This window comes from Dipteris shenzhenensis, chromosome 22 (assembly GCF_047967505.1).
Source record: "Dipteris shenzhenensis isolate YYH24624 ecotype China chromosome 22, Dip_SZ_1.0, whole genome shotgun sequence".
NCBI lineage: Eukaryota > Viridiplantae > Streptophyta > Polypodiopsida > Gleicheniales > Dipteridaceae > Dipteris > Dipteris shenzhenensis.
In genome coordinates, this window is record NC_141617.1 from 50,667,993 (window position 1) to 50,687,675 (window position 19,683).

A 19,683-nucleotide genomic window follows, 5' to 3' on the forward strand; every position below is an offset into this window, starting at 1 on the left:
GAGTCATGAAGGGAATCATCTGAATGCATCACCTGTTTTTGTTTCTTGTTGGAAACCGACTCGTCTTTGTGAAATGTTTTCTCATAGGAATAATCCGCCATTCGAGTTAAGGAAAAAGCTTGGAAGCAGCAATGCTTTACAAGAAGGAAAGGGAATGTCCTGCAAGCTTGTGGAAATGAAAGCATGTAATCTTGTTGATCCACAACATCTCCAACAGATCTTATGCCCGATTTCATAAGATTATACGCTTTAATGGGTGTTTGTAAAGCGAGGGGCGATTCAAACACCTTGCTCCAATGGATGCTTTCCAAGCGAAAAGAATTGCCATGATGAGAAGAAGTACCTGTCCATTTTGCATAAGAGAGAATTCTCTTCCAATCATGAATGAAAGCAGTAGAAAGAGAACAACCAGGAATTTTCCCCTGAAATGTGGTCATGACTGCTTCCGAGTGATCCGTAATCCAGTGCCCATATGTATGGGACGTCATGTTTCCACACATGGCTGCTAACATGATGGCCCATGGCTGTTTTTGCTGAAAAAAATTAGCAATCATAGTGCTCTTTCTTGCCAACATATGAAACTGAAGATTGAGAATATTAAGCCCCCCATGAGTCTTAGGTGAACAAACAGACTGCATTGGAAGTAGTCGCAAAGCCTTTTTGTGAGATTTGCTTTTCCAAAATATCTCCATGGCCTGGGACATATAGGAAGCCAAATGCTTATGAGATCAGGAAAGAAGAGGCAAATAAAATTGCACATATGCCATAATGATGGATTGTACTATCTGAAGTCGAACATGTAGAGGCCAAGTGGATAGATGCCAGTATACCAGCTTCTTGTTGATCTTTTGAAGCACCCATTTAAGCTGTTGTTGGGGGGTAATATTCCAGCCAATGGGATACCCTAAGTGCCTCACAATAGTATGGGAAGAAATAATGTGACCTGGCCAGAGAAATGCATGCCAATCAGCTTCTTTCAAAGCTAGAAGATTTGATTTCTGAAAGTTAATATGCAGTCCAGCAGCTATACCCAGCATAGTGACCTTGCTGGCCAGCCAAGAAGTGTTGGTTGTGTTCCTGTAAAGAAATTACATCGGGGTGCATTCTATGTACATAGTGCCAGAAAAGTCTCCACTTATTGACATTGCAAAGACCTTGAACATTGTATGTAATGCAAGTAATTGAGGTAGACATAGAAGATATGTACATTCAAACCAAAAAGCATAGCAAAGGTGTAAGCTGTCAGGCCTCAGCCATGACGTCAACATCCACTTGGCCTCCTGGATCATTGGCCTCATCATTGTCACATACAGGGATGGCCCTCTTTAGCACATCAACCCACAGTTGAGAAGCAAGGCTATCAGCTGGGGTAGAGGTCTGACCAGGGGTGGAAGTTGAGGCATCCCAATGGCGGGATTGTAACGGTCGTGGTTTGAGCGCAAATACCTTTTTGGGCTGCTGCCAGGTACCCTGGGAGGAGGCATGAGATTCTGAAATTTTGCCTTTTCCTTTATCTTTTTGCTTGGCTGAAACCTGAACCACATTTTCTTTAGGAGGGGCTGATTTAGATGCCACATCACCCAGCTTGGTTGGCATAGAGGAGGTATTTTCTGGAGCAATGGCTGTGGGTGGGAGCTGATGCAGGACTGCTGGACACTGTGAGGCCAGGTGGCCAAACTTATGACATGTAAAACAAGCACCTGCAAATACTCCCCATTTCAAGTCAAAATATTTTTCACCCAGGGGAACATCCTCCACTTTTACCGCAATGGAAGGAGGGGTCGGGTGATCTGTATCTCAAAGAATACAAAACCGATTTCGATTGTCCGAAGGATGGGGTGGGCATACAACTTGCCCCAAAGTAGCTGCCAGACTTGGTAACTCAGCCCTCATATAATTCGGAAAATCCACTACCTCAACCCATACAAGGCAGTGATGTCGAATGAGACTGTGATAATCCTTGTTTGGCGACCATGGCATGACATGCACCATTTGTCTGCCATAGAAAAGAGGTGACATCTCCAATATCTGCTAACGATATGAGGCATCCAAGAAGTGCACTTCATAGAAACCTCGAGAGGCAAAGTATACTCCTTCAACAAAGCAACCTCCCAACAAGGCCTGAACCCATTGAGCCACATCATTTGCTGAAGGTAACTTTCCTGGGAAGAAAATGATAACTGCTTGCTGAGAGAACTTTCGAAGAGGAGCGACTAATGAGGGCAGCTTCAACTTATATTTGAGAGCAGGGGGAGGTTTGGCCCACTCCTTTTGACTGTGATGAAATTCATCTTTGAGCATGTCGAAGACGTAGTGAGCGTCCACAGAGGCTGCAGAAGAGAAGTCAACTTGCTGTCTTTTAGAGTCTCGGGTCGAGTCCTTGCGGGAGTAGCTTTTAAGCTGGTCTTCCATGGAGGGGAGCAGGGCAGGGTTGATGGAATTGCAAAAAAATCCGAGCTGTACGGTGAGGTTTGTACAGGCAGAGAATACGGATAAAGGGGAAAAATCTTTTGGCGAGCTTTTTAATGTGAGCTTTTTTACCATTTCCTTTGTTTTTGTGAGCTTTTTTTAGAAATCCATACATGTTTTTGTTATAAGAAAGCTGTGGAGGTTAGAAAGAGGGGGAGAGGATATAGGATATGTTCATTTTCATAGCATGTGGAAGGGGTGGTAGAGTGTATACTATGCACAAGGGGGGGGCGGATATGAGTGGCAGTAGGAGGCAAAAAATTATGGAAGATATGTCCATATTCAAAGTAGAAGGGAGGAACTATGGGAGATATGTTCATTTTAAAAGTGTATAATTTGAAACTTTTGACCTCATATTTGGATTCCTCGTCGAATTCCGGTCATTTTGAGTACCAACATGACCATATTCCGATAAAAATTGAAAAAATGGTGTTTTTGTCATTTTGGCTTGTTTTGGGCCTATTTTGAGTCTGCGCTAGTACTAAAAATGACCGGAATTCGACGAGGAATCCAAATATGAGGTCAAATCTATCAAATTATACACTTTGAAAATGAACAAATTTCCCATATGCTCTCCCTTCCCCTTTACATTTAGGAGATGAACATAAGTTTCACATTCCTCATCCTCTCTCTCCTCCTTGCACTCCTCTTTGCATACCTTATAAGTTCCCCCTCTAACTATGATAACGAATATATGTTCCAACTCCCCTCCCCTCCCCTCCCTTCTCCATGCCACTTTACCCATGCGACCATCCCTCCCCTTTTCCTTTATCTCCCCTCTCCCCCCTCTCTCCTCTTAACTGCAACCATAACCCAAACTTTCCACCCACCCCACTCCATGAAACCCCCCCTCCCCCTCTCTCTCTCTCAGGTGGAATGAAAAGCTCACAATATTCATGAAAATTGAAAAAAAGCTCATGACAAAAAGCTCACCAAAAAATCACACCCCGGATAAAGTAGAGGGTAAAAGTGCAGATTGTACGGTCTGTACGGACTGTACGGAAGGAGCTGTACGGAATAGGCTAAATGGTACGGGAATGCTGTGGGAGCGAGCAGAAGCTGTACGAAAAGGGAAAAGCGGGCAGAATTGCTAGGCTATACGGAAAGGGGCTAGAGGGTGCAGGCATACAAAGGAGGGTGCAGGCATACATACATACATATATATATATATATACATATACATACATATATATACATATATATATATATTTTCCCCTGATAGGCAAACTGTACGACTTTCCCAAACGACGGACAAAACTGTACGGACTGTATGGATTTTTTTGACTGTACGGACAAAATCGTACGAATTTTTGACAGTGCGAGTTTATTTATATATTTATTTATTATTATTTCTCTCTCTCTCTCTGACAGAGCGCACAAACACAAAACGGACGTCAAACGGAACCTCGAGGGTGTCAAACTGAGGGAGAAACAAGCAGCTGTATGTGGGAGCACGAGGGCTAGCACGGAATCTCTCTCTTTCTCTCTCCCCACCACCCACACACACTTTTTTTTTTTTTGGTAATATCCAGTGCAGTATATTTATATGCTCATAAATTTACATGATGGGAGGTCCCCGAAATGGAGAGTATCCCAAAGAAAAAAGAAAAGCTCTATGCAAGAAGCATCCATATCACCCTCATCGCAAGCATCATATAAGGATTGCCGCAATGAGGCTCGGAAAGATTCATATGACTTGTGAATCTGCCGACCCAAGTATGCCAAATTATGCTCACTCCAGATTGTCCAAAGAGCCCAATATCTCACCCAAGAGAGAAATAGTGAGTATTGAGACAAAGACCTCATAAATCTGCCAAAGAGCCAGAAATGTTTCCCAAATCTGTGACTCGGGAAACGGAGCCGAAGATGATCTGAAATTCTCCCGAGGAGGTTCCTAGAACATGGGCAGTGCCAAAGCAAATGAGGAACAGTCTCTGAAGGAGCCTGACATCTTAAACATGTGGATGGTGCAATGCAACGTTTGGCAAGTGTGACTCCCACTGACAATGTGCCTGTCATACATCTCCAAAGAAAAAGTCTTTGTTTCAATGGCATTTTACACTTCCATAATATCCGGAGATTCTTCCGCTACCATGAGAGGGGCTTCCTTATATGCCACAGAGAATTAGCATATTGCTGAATCCATGGAGCAGGCTGAAGAAGCCTGTACGCTTTGATGGAGGTCAAGGCAGGAAGAGGAATAGGACGAGTGCATGTAGCAGAGGGCTGCAATTGCCAATCCATAAGCTTGTTTGTGTCAGCCACAGGAGGAACAGGTAGAAAAGGATGTAACAAATCAGCGATTTTCTTCCATATAGACCTATGGTGCATTCCCAATGCATAGGAAGTAGTGGCCCGGGGAAAAGATAAGACATAGCCCTGATCATCTACCACATCATGTATGTATCTAATTCCCAATTTCATGAGATTGTATGCCCGAACAGGTTCGTGTAAAGCGAGTGGAATGTCAAAGATGGCACTCCAATGAATACTTTCTTTCCTCATTGAGTTTGTCCCCGAGCAATTATCAGGAGCCCATTTGACCTTAGAAAGTACTTGTTTCCAGTCAAGTATCAGAGCAGTAGAGAAAGGACAGCTATGCATCTTCCCTACAAATCTCCCAATGACAACCTCCCAATGATTAGTAGTCCAATGACCATAAGCACAAGTCCTCATGTTGACACACATGGATGCTATCATACAAGTCCATGGCTGTTGTTGGCAGAAAAAAGTATGGAGCATAGTCGCCTTCCTTGCAAGTACATGATATCTTATATTGAGGACATTAAGTCCACCATGCATCCTAGGAGAGCACGCCATTTCCATCTTCATTAGTGTCAATGCTTTCACAGCAGTTTTTGTCCTCCATAACAGCTCCATAGCTTGAGACATAAAGGCTAAAATATCCTTGGAGGACCAATGCAGCAAAGGCAAATAGAAGTGGACATAGGACATTACAATGGACTGTACTATTCTGAGCCTGACATGAAGAGGCCAAGTAGAAATTTTCTAGTATTCCAGTTTATGCTGATGTCTTTGGAAGATCCATTTTAGCTGCTGCTTCCTGGTGCTATGCCATCCTATAGGATATCCCAAATGCCTGACTACATCTTTGGAATGCACCACCTGACCTGGCCAAAGAATAGAATGCCAGTCACATTGTTTCAGGGGAAGTAATTTAGATTTGTCAAAATTGACATGCCCTCCTGCTGCCAAACCATACAATGAAAGAGCGGTCATAAGCTTGTGAACTTCCCGAGGAGAATTCTGTGGCATAAAGAAGGAATCATCAGCATATGCTTGTGCCAAAAAAGATGCAGCCCCAGGGATTTTAAGACCAGTCATCTATCCTGTGTTTGTAAGATGATCAAGATACATTAAAAGGGGGTGGGTCGCAATGGCATAGAATAGAGCACTAAGAGGGCAGCCCTGTCTAACTGATCTACCCAATGTCCATGACCGAGATAGATGACCCCCAAGAATGCATTGAGAAGTAGAGCCAGAATAAAGCCAGTAAACTGCATTTGCTATCTTGGGACCAAAGCCCAACTTTCTCATGATTTGAGAGATAAAATCCCATTGAACAGTGAGTGTCAAATGCCTTAGCAATATCTACCTGCAACATGAGCACATCTTGGTGCGAATACTTAGCATATTCAATTGCAGTCAAGGCATTGGATATATTATCATGGATTTGTCTTCGCGGCACAAACCCATACTGATGAGGATGAAGTCCCGCATCCAGTATCCTGTGAAGCCTATGCACAATCATTTTAGCAACGAGTTTGTAGACTACAGGCATCAAAGTAATAGGCCTCCAATCTGACATATGGTCACACATATGTTTTTTGGGCACAAGTTTGACTATGCCATGCTTCCAAGAGTGCGGCAACTGATTTTCTTGCCAGGAAACATTGATCATTTGCAAGAGGACTTCTTTCAAATCATCCCAAAAAGAAATATAAAATTCCACCATAAGGCCATCCCAGCCAGGGGACTTGTATTTGCTGAGGTGGAACAATGCATTATCAAGTTCAGTGTCAGTAAAAGGTCTCTCCAAGATAAGAGCATCATCCATTTCCACTATTCCAGAAACATATTGGAGGAATTCAGTCCTAGCATCAGTCATTTGATTTGATGGGGAACCAGGAGCGGAGAACAATTTCTGGAAGTAATTTTGGCATTCATCTTGGAGATCAGAGAAAGAGTGTGTCCAAGAGCCATCAAGCTTCCTTACCCTTAGACATGAGTTTTTCTTTTGAGTAGCATGCAAGCCGTGGAAAAAGGCTTTTGATGAGCAGCCCTTATCCATGAGGGGCTTCATTCTTGCCCTAATCTTCCATTTGTGCAATTTCCTCTGATCATTAACAGTCAATTTAATCTGAGCATGTGATAGGGTATCATTTTCTGAATCAGAGAGAGGCCTTAACTGAGAAAATTCAGTCAATTGTTGTGCTGTCCTTTTTGCCCATTCCTCCATTCAGTCATATGCCATTTGCCATACTTCCTAATGACATTCTGCATACGAGAGACAAAACTGTCCCAAGCATAATTCATGTCCTCCTGGGCATGCAAAGGCAAGGGATGAATTGCAAGTCTGATCATTTGCTGGAAATAGTGATGTCGGAAATAAGCCTGATTAACATGCAATAATCTACTGGAAAGGGGTGGCAAATCATCCAGAGTCATGCCAAGCTGCAAATTCATCCACAATGGGGCATGATCTGACAAGCCCAATGAGAAATCTATAAAGAGATGAGGGCTAAAATCTGCAAATTGTTGTGGGTAAAACAAATACCATCTGTCAAGCCTTGCCCAGTATGTTGTAAGTGCATTACGACGACAAGTATATCCAGGTACTGACCCTTGGAGAAGCAGCCATAAATCTTCAGCCTGCACAGAAAGGAGCATGCTATCCCATTTCTGCCTTTCCAATGATAGCATATGAGATCTTGAAGTGGTGTTATCTCTTGGTAGAGGGGAATTATTGAAATCTCCAAAAATGAATGCATTGGATCTCCATGGGTATCTGCATAAAGAATCCCATAATGAAGCCCTCATGGCAGAGGTCTGGGAAGCATAAACTGATGCAATCTCAAAAATATCACCATTGACATTACATTGTATGACCATCCATCTGCCACTGTTGTCATTGAAGGCTAACTGAGGTTCCAGCTCATGTCTAACCAGTATGCATACACCTGGGTACCAGCATAATATATATCATAACCGCCAAAATAATCATGATGAGCAACCATGGAGTGTTGATTATGTTCTTGTGAACAACATAATTCCATAAAAGCCTCCACTTGGAGACATTGCAGAGGCTCTGTACATTATATGTAAAGCACTTAAGTGTTTGGAGCATGAGAGAGGTATATACAGGAAAGTATCAGAATAAAACAAGACATGAGAGGGGCAAAGCCTCTGCCTGCATGGGCTGCATTCCTTCATGATCCATGAAAGACACAACATTTTCCCCTTCTTCTGAATCACATATGGGGATGCCCTTCTTCAGTACCCCCACCCAATTTTGAAGGATAGGAGCTAAAGTAGAAGCCTGTCCGGGTGAGGAAGAAGAAGTATCCCATTGACGAGATTGAAGGGGGCTTTGCTTCAATACGACCACCTTCTTAGGTTGTTGAAAACCATCCTAATCAATCCCTGCAGATTCCTTCATCTTCTCTTTTCCTTTATCTTTTCCTTTTCGAGCAAGTGACTGCACCTGATTGATTGGTTTGGCATTCTTTGCTCCATTTCTATTTGCTATCTTAGCTTGCAAATTCTCATTCATTTCGCGTGTTTGGGGCAGCATGGCATTGGGAGGGGGTTGATGCAGAACCATTGGGCATTCAGAGGCTAGATGCCCAAACTTGTGGCAGGCAAAACAAGCTCCTGCAAACAGGCCCCACTTCAATTCAAAATACTTTTTTCCCAATTGCACTCCCTCAACTTCCACTGCAATAAAAGGAGAGGTAGGTGTATCAGTGTCCTAGAGAATGCAGAACTTGTTACGGTTTCCCATGGGCCGTGGAGGACAAATGACCTGTCCCAAAGAAGCAGCCAGGCCAGGCAACTCTTCATGCATATAGTCCGGGAAGTTAACAACCTCAACCCATACAGGACAATGATGTCGTATAAGACTTTGATAATCCTTGTTTGGGGACCAGGGCATAGCATGTACCATCTGCTTCCTGTAAAACATGGGAGAGAACTCAAGAAGCCTCTGCTTGCACGAAGCATCTGATAAATGCACCTCATAGAAGCCTCTGGAAGCAAAATACACTCGTTCTACAAAGCATCCTCCAAGGATGGACTTCATCCACTGCGCGACATCACTGGCCGCTGGGATTCTTCCTGGAAAGAAAATTATAACTGCAGTTTGAGACTTCTTCCTGAGAGGATTGACGAGGGACGGCAATTTCAATTTGTATGTGACCTCTGGAATTGGTTTGCCCCATTCTTGTCGTGAGTGCTGAAAGTCATCCTTAAGGGTGTCAACCACGTACTGAGCTTCCACAGTAAGTTCATCATCTTGTGATGCAGGCTCTGATAGGCGACGGTTAGCATCTGCGGGTCTTTCTTTTCGAGCATATGTACAAACTTCCAAATCTGAAGCCATGATTGAACTGTGGCAAGACAAGAAGGAAAAAAGGAGCGTACAGGCACGGGACTGTACAGAGAAGTACAGAAAAAACAGCAGACGTGTGCGGCCCTGGAGATTGGACTGTACGGAGATGCAGACACGGGACTGTACGGAGGTGCAGACACGGGACTGTGCGGAACTGCGTGCAGAAACGCGTGCAGATCTGTACGGAGATGCAGACGGGGCTGTACAAACAGCGTACAGAAACTGTACGGGGGCCGTACAGGTGTACGGAAACCTTGACGAGGCTGAAAGGCAGAGGTCGCACCACAACACACACAAAACGGGGAGCTGCAGGAGGCTGAAAACGAGGTGGAAAAGAGACCAGATAGAGCTCTAGAGAGTTGGCTGGTAGCAGTGAGCAAGCTCAGGAGGATGAACGGACCATAGGCAGCAGTAGGGGCAGGTCGAGATCACCAAAAGAGCTGGCTGAGGGCTGGAATTGTCGCCATGGCTGGAGCTCACACACACACACACACACACTACCACCACCACCACCACCCACACACACACACACACACACAGACACACACACACACACACACACACACACTTTTTTTTTTGGTAAAATCCAGTGCATTGTATTTATATTGTCATAACTTTACAAGAGGGAAAGTCTCCAAGATGGAGAGTATCCCAAAGATCAGAAGCATAAAAAGAAAAGCTCTATGCAAGAAGCATGTATATCACCCTCATGGCAGGCATCATATAAAGATTGCCGCAATGAGGCTCTAAAAGATTCATATGACTTGTGAAACTGGCGGCCCAAGTATGCCAAATTATGCTCTTCCCAGATTGTCCAAAGAGCCCAAATTATGCTCACACACACACACACACACATTTTTTGGTAAAATCCAGTGTATTTATATTCTCATAAATTTACAAGATGGGAATTCTTCCACACACTGACATTAGACTCCAAAAGAGAGCCCAATGGAAAAACTCAAAAACAGGTAGAGAACACTTCAAGGCTAGTAGCATCCAAGTCCCTTGCAGCAAAACTGTCATATAAGGATTGCTTGAGGGACATTCTGAAGAAAATATATGCTTGAGGAAACTGTTGACCCATCCTAGAATGCAGTCTCTGTGTCCAAATGGTCCATAGTACCCAAAAGCGAGTCCAGTGAAAGAAGAGGAGGAATGGAGACATCTGAGATGAGAGGCATCTAAACATCCAGAAAAGTTTCCCAAATCTGATAGAGGGAAACCGAAGCCGCAGCAAATGAGAAATATGAGTGATCAATATGTGAGAGTGTGGGCAAGACCATAATAGGTGAGGAACTGTTTCACAGTGATGAGAACAACGGGGGCAGGAAGGGGAAGCAATGCGGCGTGCTGCCAATTTCGCCCCAATGGAAAAAGCTCCCACTATACATCTCCAAAAGAAAAGCCTCTGTTTCAATGGCAATTTGGCTTTCCAGATTTTCATGAGTCGTGATTGCCACCAAGATAGAGGCCTATCCAAATTCCAAAGAGCGTTGGCATGCTTGTACACACACACTTTTTTTTTTTTTTTTGGGTCACTGCAAGCATCCCGCTCTCTATTTTTTGAGACCCTCTTGTACACACTTTTTTGTGGGAAGACCCTCTTGTACACACACACACACACACACACATACACACGAGAGCCCAGAGAGCGGGATGCTTGCAATGACAAGATACAGATGGAAGTCAGCTCACAAGAGGGAGTTGAGGAGAGTAGGAATACACACACACACGCGCGAGCGCACGCACGTACGTGCCTGCCCGCCGCTGCAATGGAAATGCCAACACTGGTTTTAATGAAAGCGTACAACTAAATGTGCAGCAACTTATTGCAAGCACACAATGAACCCCTCATATAGCAAACCCTAGCTGAGGAGGTGCTTCTCACAGAAGCTAGGGCTTAAGCCCCATCCTAAGTGGTACATCGACACAATATGCCCAGTCAAAGTGCATCAAGTACATGCCATAGATGCAATACCTGCATCAAGTGACTGTCCTATAGTGAGCGGCATGGTGAGTGCATGCCTATGTGACATGTCGCAAGGCCACATTAGATAAACTAGTGGATTGGTGCCATGTGGCAACCATCCCCTTCACTTTTGTTGAATGTATGTGGGGGCTTGTCCTATAGTGAGCGGCATGGTGAGTGCATGCCTATGTGACATGTCGCAAGGCCACATTAGATAAACCAGTGGATTGGTGCCATGTGGCAACCATCCCCTTCACTTTTGTTGAATGTATGTGGGGGCTTGCCACATCATCTGCCCCCTTAAAAGTCTATAACGCTTGTCCATGACGTAATTTCATGCATGTCCTAACCTAGGACCTAACCACTCTTTTTAATCCTAACCCAAAATTAAGAATAATTTAGTGAATTAACTCTATAGTTCATCACTTTTTCCAATAGGTCAGATAGTTGGATCTAATTGTGAAGTTTGTGTGGGGAGAGATAACAAAATGTTAGAGGAAGCTTAAGAAGTTGAAATTAACTAAAAGTAAGTTTTGTATGAGACCTAAGTCAAGTCCTAGAGTGACATGTGGCATAGTGCTACATGTACAATGCAAAAGAGACGCCTTCATTGAATTGCGGTCACATTCTTGATTTGAACTTGTTTGCAACCCATAAATGAATTATCCTATCCATGGTGAGCGTAAGCAAAACCCCCCATAATGCAAAATGGTTATAGGAGTTTGAGTTGACTTTTAGATATGGCATCACCATGCATTATCGATGCCCCTCTGAAGAAATAAGTTATCCTGTATACCAAAGGATATGCTTGCATAGGAAAATTTTCTTTGTCTGTGAATATATATGTAAGAATGTCCTGGGCAGAACAATAGATTATTTGGACCTGCTAATTTTCCACCTTCTTATAGATGAAGTGATATCGAATAGTACTATGCTTAGTCCTGGAATGTTTTGCATGATTGTTAGCCTAAGCAATGCATGTCTGTTTGTCACAACCAATAGGAATTGAACCCCCCTATGCTATGCCAAGATCATTAAGCGAAATTGCTTCACTGACTGCTGCATTTGTTTCCATATGTTCAGCCTCAGTGGAGGAAAGAGCAATAATATTTTTCTTTTTGCTCAGTAAATAGATATTGCCAATGCTGATTAAAAAAGTGTAGCCTATAGCAGACTTTTTGTCTTTGCTACTTGCCCAATCACGTCACAAAATCCTTGCAGCTGTAGAGCTTTGGACTTCCCATAGAAGATCCCAAAATGCATTGTACCTGTGATGTATCTAAGGATCCTTTTGCCTGCTCCCCAATGGCCACTGCTACTTATAGAGTACATGCAAAAGTCTAGGGATCTTTTCCTGCAACATCTACTTCAATCGAGGCTCAAGACTTGCAAGGAGTCAATTCATTTTGAGGTGTTTGAGCCCACTAGTGTATACAAATGTTGGTGGCCTTGTTGACTCACCCCTAGCATGTACATTGGCCACACCAACCTTGGTATTTACTACCTTTGTAACTGCTGTCTTGTTCCGGCACTACACAACTCAAAATGTAACTCAAAACTTCTATTTGATTCCCCTTCTGTCTAAGTTAGGCATTCCACTTGCACCAATTGCGCATTTGGGGACTCCTCTACCCCAAAGTGTCTTTTCAAAGCATCTCTTACAGCTCCCCAATCATTTCTTATTGCTTTTGGTAACGTCTTATGCCAGGCTAATGCCATTCCAAAAAGTCAGAAAGGAAATGTGCCCATGAAGCTTTTGGCCAACTAGACATGCGGTTGGCACGCACAAATGTCCTCAGGTAGGCTTCCACATACAAGTTTAGAAGAACAAACATAGTGCAATAGTTACAACGTAAGCTGGGATATTAGAATGAACATGTTTATCTATTCTCACAGTTATACTCACGAGGGAGTGTCTGTTGAAGGTTGGGGTTTGGGATGGCTTTTGGGCATAACTGACCTATTTGGGAAGTCAATCTAAGTGTTCCTCAGTATCACGTTAATTTTTCTAGAGTCTTCAAGGGCGTGGAAAGTCGTTGGATGGACTATACAAAAATGAAGTCCAAGTTTTGTCTGAAGTACTGTGATCAAGGATTTTTAAGGGCTGGTTTGGTTAGGTTATTCTTCTTTCATTAAGGGGGATTCTAGCAAGGTCAGGATAAGGACTACCATAATTTGGAGTGCAAAGGATAATGAAGGTTGTTTGTTGGACTCCGCAAGCAAAGCTCTCAAGTAAATTCAAGAGTTTCTTATGGTGGATTTGATATCCACTAACATGGGGTGAGATTTCTCAATAGTAAACTGTGACTCATTTGGCCCATGTAAAGAGAGATTTAATTTTGTATGTCAGGCTGCAGTTTTGTCATGCTGATTTGGAGGAAAGGTTAATAAGTGATGGGCAACATAGGCTGAGATAGAATAGTGCATTGCGTGGACATACAATGGTTTTCTTTCAATATTGAAAATACTTGGCCCTTGCTTTGGGAAGCTGTTTTGTGGTGTTTTGGATCAGCAGGACTAGGAAGTCTTTGCTTTCATGGGGATATTGGGGGAGTTCTTTGTACTTTGACATTAGTGGGTTGATTAGAAGATTGCTTAATTTGGGGAAGTAAACAAATGTGTATAGGTGAAATCAGTATGATGAGTATGAACTTTGAGTGTGTAGTGATTTTATTTTGTTATTAAGACGTTCACCTTGCTTGTGTTTTTACTCTCTAACGAGAAAAAAAGTTCTGATAATTGGTCCAAACTATGCTGACAATCAATTATTGGTAGTTAATAGCTAGGACGACTTTGTTTTTAAGGTAATGTTAATGTTTATTATGACAGATCGCTGCAGCTTATTCTAGAACTTGGAGAGGCCACATGAAGAATCTACTAGGTTATGCTTTTTGTATGTATTGTATCTACAAGATGCTCAAGGCAAGCTGTCTACCTTTGTAATATTTGAAAATTCTGTTAGATTTTCATTTTTAATCTTAGTTTTTATATCGGTTTGTCTTTGAGGTTTTTATATCTTATACCAAAGGATTTATCATGTTACAGGTTCCACTAAAGCCACAAAAGACACTAGTATTTGGAAAACAACTTGAGCTCTAGAGCACCTAGAGTATATTAAACAGAAACATATGTTTAACTCCTTAGAAAACCCAGAATGTCATGTCTATAACATTAGACATTCTTTTTTTTTCTAGAGAAAAGAACATTTCTACATTTCATAGATGGTCCATTAAAGAGTTTACATTTCACAGATGGTGGCATAATATGTATTATGGCATTCCACTAAGGAGTTTATTAATAGAAGGCTCTCTTCTCGTTTAAAAAAAGAATGTCTAATGCAATAGACTCTGATATTTTGGGGTTTTCAAGGACTTTAACATACTTTTCTGTTTAATATACACGAGGTGCTCTAAACCTGAAGTTCTTTTCCCAAATGCTGGTGTCTTTTGTGGCTTTAGTGGAATCTGTACATGATAGATCCTTTGGTGGGCCCATTGCTTTGAGGATATAAAATTTAATAACATGTGACTGACCATCCGGTGTTTGGCTTCGTGATGGAGACAGTCAATGCAGAGCGTTGTCTTCAAGGAGGTACTTTCACAGTCTTAATAGCAGACATTTGTCAACTTGGAATGTCAAACTGGTTTGATGGACGTTTTGTGAGTGTACATCTGAGTATGTAGTCGAGTGCAGAGTCCAAAACAGTTGAATTTACGCTTATTTTGGCTCCCTGTAGCTGATTGATTTTTCCTGCAATTTCCCTAGCACTACCAAAGGCACTGTTCAATAGTGAATGTGTGGATGGATGCATTTTTGTTTTCGGATGCATTTTTGTTTTCTTTCTTTCCTTTTTTGTACATTACAGAGTGTCAAGTTACTGGATTTCATATAGCACCCTTGTTTTTTGTGGAACGATACCTGATACCTAAAAAAATAATGCTTTCCTGTCATGCAGTCAAGTTCGGTGGACCCAGTTACCTATACACTCAGTTTTCTTCTACACTTTTTCCACATTGGTATAAACGTTGCACTTTGGTCTCAGGTTTGTGAGAATTTTTCTTGCTTACCTTTGGGAGAGAGTTTTAAGGAAGAGAATTCCTAATAAGCAAATATAGTGTAATCATGCAATGCTTTCTGAAACATGCATATCATTATGGCCTCTTGGCTAGATCAAGCTCTCCCCCCTGCACATTGTCCCTCCTGCCTACCTATCCCCACACATAAAACACCCACAGGCAGCTCAAATATGCACCTGTACACATACCACTTCTTTACAAATCTGTGTGTATGTGTGTGTGTGCACGTGCATGGTTGCACACTCATGCACACGGACACACCCCCATGCATTTTCCATATCATTCTACATGGGTGCTTGCGTGGGCACTTTGCACATGTATATGAAAAGGAATTTGCTTTATAATGTTTGCACAAATGGGTTATCCTTGTTGATGCATTTTGACCTATCGAAAAAAGCATTCAGGAGGTTGTTGATCATTTTTGTGCATAATGTCAATACCCTTCCCTTTCTCCCCCCCCCCTCCACACACACACACACAAACACACTTTTTTTTTTTTGGGGGGGGGTTGAAAACTTTGAAGTCTTTATATTACAAGAGAACTATCCCAGAAAAACTGGTAAGCCACAAGATTACATCAAGAGAAAATCTCCATGTAGGACAAATATACATCATGATCTATGTAGTGACTTTGCAGACAATCGAAGAGCGATTGCTGCAAAGAACGACGGAAGAAAACAAAAGTAGGAGAAATTGGATCACCAAAGACTGTGATTTCTATCTTTCCAGAGAGCCCAAAGTGCCCAGTAGCGAAGCCAGGTAAAGAACAACTCAAAATCTGACTGTTGAGGATAGATCCCAAACAACCAGAAAAGCTTGCCAAAAGAAGCTTAAGGAAATCTCAGTCTCAATCTTTGCCGATGGATACCCAAGAAGTTGTGTGTCTCAGGGTAGTGCAAAAAAATGTGAGATATAGATTCTCTTGGAGAAAAGAATCTACGACAAATAGTTGGAGCAATATGTCTGTGTGATAAAAGCTGTCCAGATGGAACAACCCCCAACAAAACAGGCCATAGAAAGACCTGTTGTCATAGAGGGACCTTGGAGTGCCAAATCTGTTTCAATCTTTTTCTCCACCATTTGACTGGATGATGCAAACACCAAATTTGATTTGCCCTGTCTTAAGCCCATGGTGGAGAGAACAGAACTTTATATAAGGATGAGACTGTTATATGAGACAACTTCAAAGGATGAATGGACAAGTGTGCAAGAAGAAGAGTCCAATCCTGAAGCCTATCTTGAAGTTCCAAAGGAGGTACTGGCTGAAATGGTTGAAGCATCCGAGTAATGATCTGCCATACGGGACGATCATGCATTCCCAAACCATATTTTCCAGCAGCCAAAGGGAAAGATAAAAGAGTGCCATCATCATAAATAATATCTACCATAGAAGAAATCCCTTTTGAATTAAGAAAGTGCGAGCGTCTGGGCTCCTGTAAAGCCAATGGCTGAGAAAAAACTCGGGACCAGTGGATGTTCTCCGCTCGGAAAGAATTACCCTGGAGGGAATCCCGGCCATGCCAAGCGAGATGTGAGAATATGTTTCCAATCCAAAAACATTTGAGTAACAATGGGGCAACCTTTGATTATTGCCCAATAGAAAATCCCACTAAGAGGGTTGCCAGTAGCCAAATGTAGTAGTTGCGAGTTGAAGAAGTAAATGGCGCATCATGGCAGCCCAAGGATGATCTCCTTGTAAAAATTGCAGCATCATTTTCCCCTTATGAGCTAGAATGTGCACATGAATGTTGAAAATATTCAGCCCCCCATGCAATTTTGGTAAACATAACTGTTGTACTAGAAGCAAGCGCAAACTTTTCCTGCCATGCTTCGAACGCCAGAATATTTCCATGATGGCGGACATAAAAGATGTAATATCTCCTTTAGTAAAAAAGATCAATGGTAGATAGAATTGAACATATGCCACTAAAATAGATTGGACAATTCTGAGCCGGACATGCAAAGGCTAAGTCGCCAACTTGCAAAATTCCAGCTTTTTCCTCAATTTGACAAGAACCCAATCAATTTGTTGACGACGAGTAATTGACCAACACAGAGGGTATCCAAGATGACGTACCATCTAATTGGGTGGGACAATTTCCCCCGGCCATACCAGAGTATTCCAATCTTTAGAATGCAAAGGTAACAAGCGAGATTTCTGAAAATTGACATGAAGGCCAGCAACCAAGCCATATAATGAAGGAGCTTGCATAAGGGTAGAAAGATCTCTTTCTGTACTCTGTGGCACAAAAAAGGAATCATCTGCATAGGCCTGAGCAACTAAAGGACAACCTCTAGGGATATGCAAGCCATGTAACATGTGAGCCGCCACAAAATGGTCAATATATTGGTGTCACGATCTGTGACGTATTCCTTTCTCTATTTCTAGACTTATGGATGGTTTGATGAATGGACACTTGTGGAAGGGTATGCCCTTTTGACGGGACACTTGCCCTTTCGACGGGACACTTCCTAATGAGGCATAACCCTTCACAAGAGACATTCTAATGAAGAGACATTCCTATTGTAATGTACCCTCTCATCAAGGGTCACGCCCTTCACATGTAACCTGATTTCTCTATCCTAGCCTCTTCTGCAAATCACGGGAGTAGCACCATGATTATCCACCCAGCCTATTCTGCCAAGACTCCCAAGCAAGAGAGAGAGAGCTGTCCTAGAAATTCACGTAAATCACAATCCTTAACTTCTCTCACTAGCCTTGACAGACCCCAAATCCCTAGATAGATCTAGATGCCACATGTCATCCATATAGGGCCTTCCTAATGCAACATTTCACCCCTCTCTTGGGATGCATTTAATTCCTTGCCCCTAGGCACAATCTTTGCACTAGGCCCTTGGTCTCAGATCTATCTAGTCTGGTGCTATCAGCCCTCACCTAGGACCTTGACATTAATCCCTCCCGATCATTTACATAAAGCGCAAACACATATATTACAAAGATAGATCCTATAAGGGAAATGTCGACTGATTCTTCCGAGGTCATGCTACCTCGGCTAGAGCGTAACATTCCTTCCCTCTTCAGACATCAGCGTCCTCGATGATAAAGTCTGGGAACACTCTCCGCAACTGATATACGGATTCCCAGGTAGCTTCGGATAGAGGCTGACCATGCCATGCAACCAACACCGTGGGTATCTTCCGATTTCGTATTTGCATCGTTCCTCGGTCCAGGATTCTTGTTGGTTTGCGCCTTGCAATATCCTCTATCTCCTGAAACAAAACCACACCTTCGATTAGTGAGTCACCAGTATGTAAAAATTTCTTTAAACGTGAAACATGAAAAACCGGGTGCACCTTACACCCCTGTGGCAATTCTAATTTATAGGCTACACTGCCTATTCTCTTTAGAATTAACCACGGCCCACAGTATCGAGGTGATAACTTAGCACACTCTCCTGAAGTCAACGACTTCGAGTGCGAAGGAATTCTGAGAAAAACTTTTTCTCCTTCTTCAAATACTCTTATAGACCGATTTTCATCCGCATACACCTTGGCTCCATAGCCTGGCGGATATTAGCTCTTGCAAGTGCTAGCATCTCCCGCATCTGAACTACAAAGTTCGCGGCACTAGGCACTTTCTGAGGTACTCCAACTATAGTCGGATTGGCTGGTCTATAACCATAGTTCAGCTCAAACGGACTGAACCCAGTAGATGAATGCTTTCTATCATTGTAGGCAAACTCCAACAATGGCAACCACTTGTCCCATGTATGTTGCCTTAATGACACATATGCTCTCAGCATATCCTCTAAAGTTTGGTTGACTCTCTCCGTCTGACCATCCGTCTCAGGATGATCCCCACTACTCATTCCCAACTCAGTCCTTAGTGTCTCAAATACCGTTGTCCAAAAGTGACCGGTAAACCTGACATCTCTGTCTGACACTATGGATCTAGGCAATCCATGCAGACGAAATATATGTCTAATGAACAAATCCGCTACTTGCGGGGCACTAACAGACTCTCTAGTCGGAATGAAGTGAGCCATCTTGGTTAGACGATCAACCACCACAAGGATAGAATTATATCCTCCTTGTGTTGCAGGTAGCCCTACAATAAAGTCCATGGAAATGCTCTCCCACTTACTTAGTGGTATTTCCAAGGGCTGTAGAAGTCCGGGTGGCTTCACCCGCTCGGCCTTACTTACCTGACACGAGAAACACCGTGTCACATATTCATGAATATGCTTTTTCATCTTTGGCCAAAAGAAATCTCGCTTCACGAGATCATATGTCTTCTCGACTCCTGGATGTCCCGCACACGGGCTATCATGGCATTGTCGAATGACTCTCTGCCTGAGATCATTCTGACCAGGTACTACAACCTTGCCATTTCTAACTAGCATACCATCCCTTATGGTATATCTTGCATAAGTTTGGCCTTTTCTGGATGCCAGGTCATCCTTTTCATTTTCCCCGGGTTTTAACATATGAGCCTTAGGCCATAAGCTCTGGACAAACTCGTCCACTTTTTGAGTTTCTCTTATCTCGGTCATTAGAGCACTCTCTAATACCATGAA

At 42.7% G+C, this 19,683-nt stretch overlaps 1 protein-coding gene across 1 annotated transcript in view; it reads left to right on the top strand.

The window, feature by feature from the left end:
• Positions 1–19,683, top strand: part of LOC147888250 (GPCR-type G protein COLD1-like) — a 183,407-nt gene that overhangs the window by 130,457 nt on the left and 33,267 nt on the right. Inside the window, exons 8-10 of the mRNA XM_087393199.1 lie at positions 13,899–13,991; positions 14,634–14,660; positions 15,025–15,111. Coding sequence (XP_087249325.1) covers positions 13,899–13,991; positions 14,634–14,660; positions 15,025–15,111 — 207 coding nt within the window. The remainder of the gene's footprint in view (positions 1–13,898; positions 13,992–14,633; positions 14,661–15,024; positions 15,112–19,683) is intronic.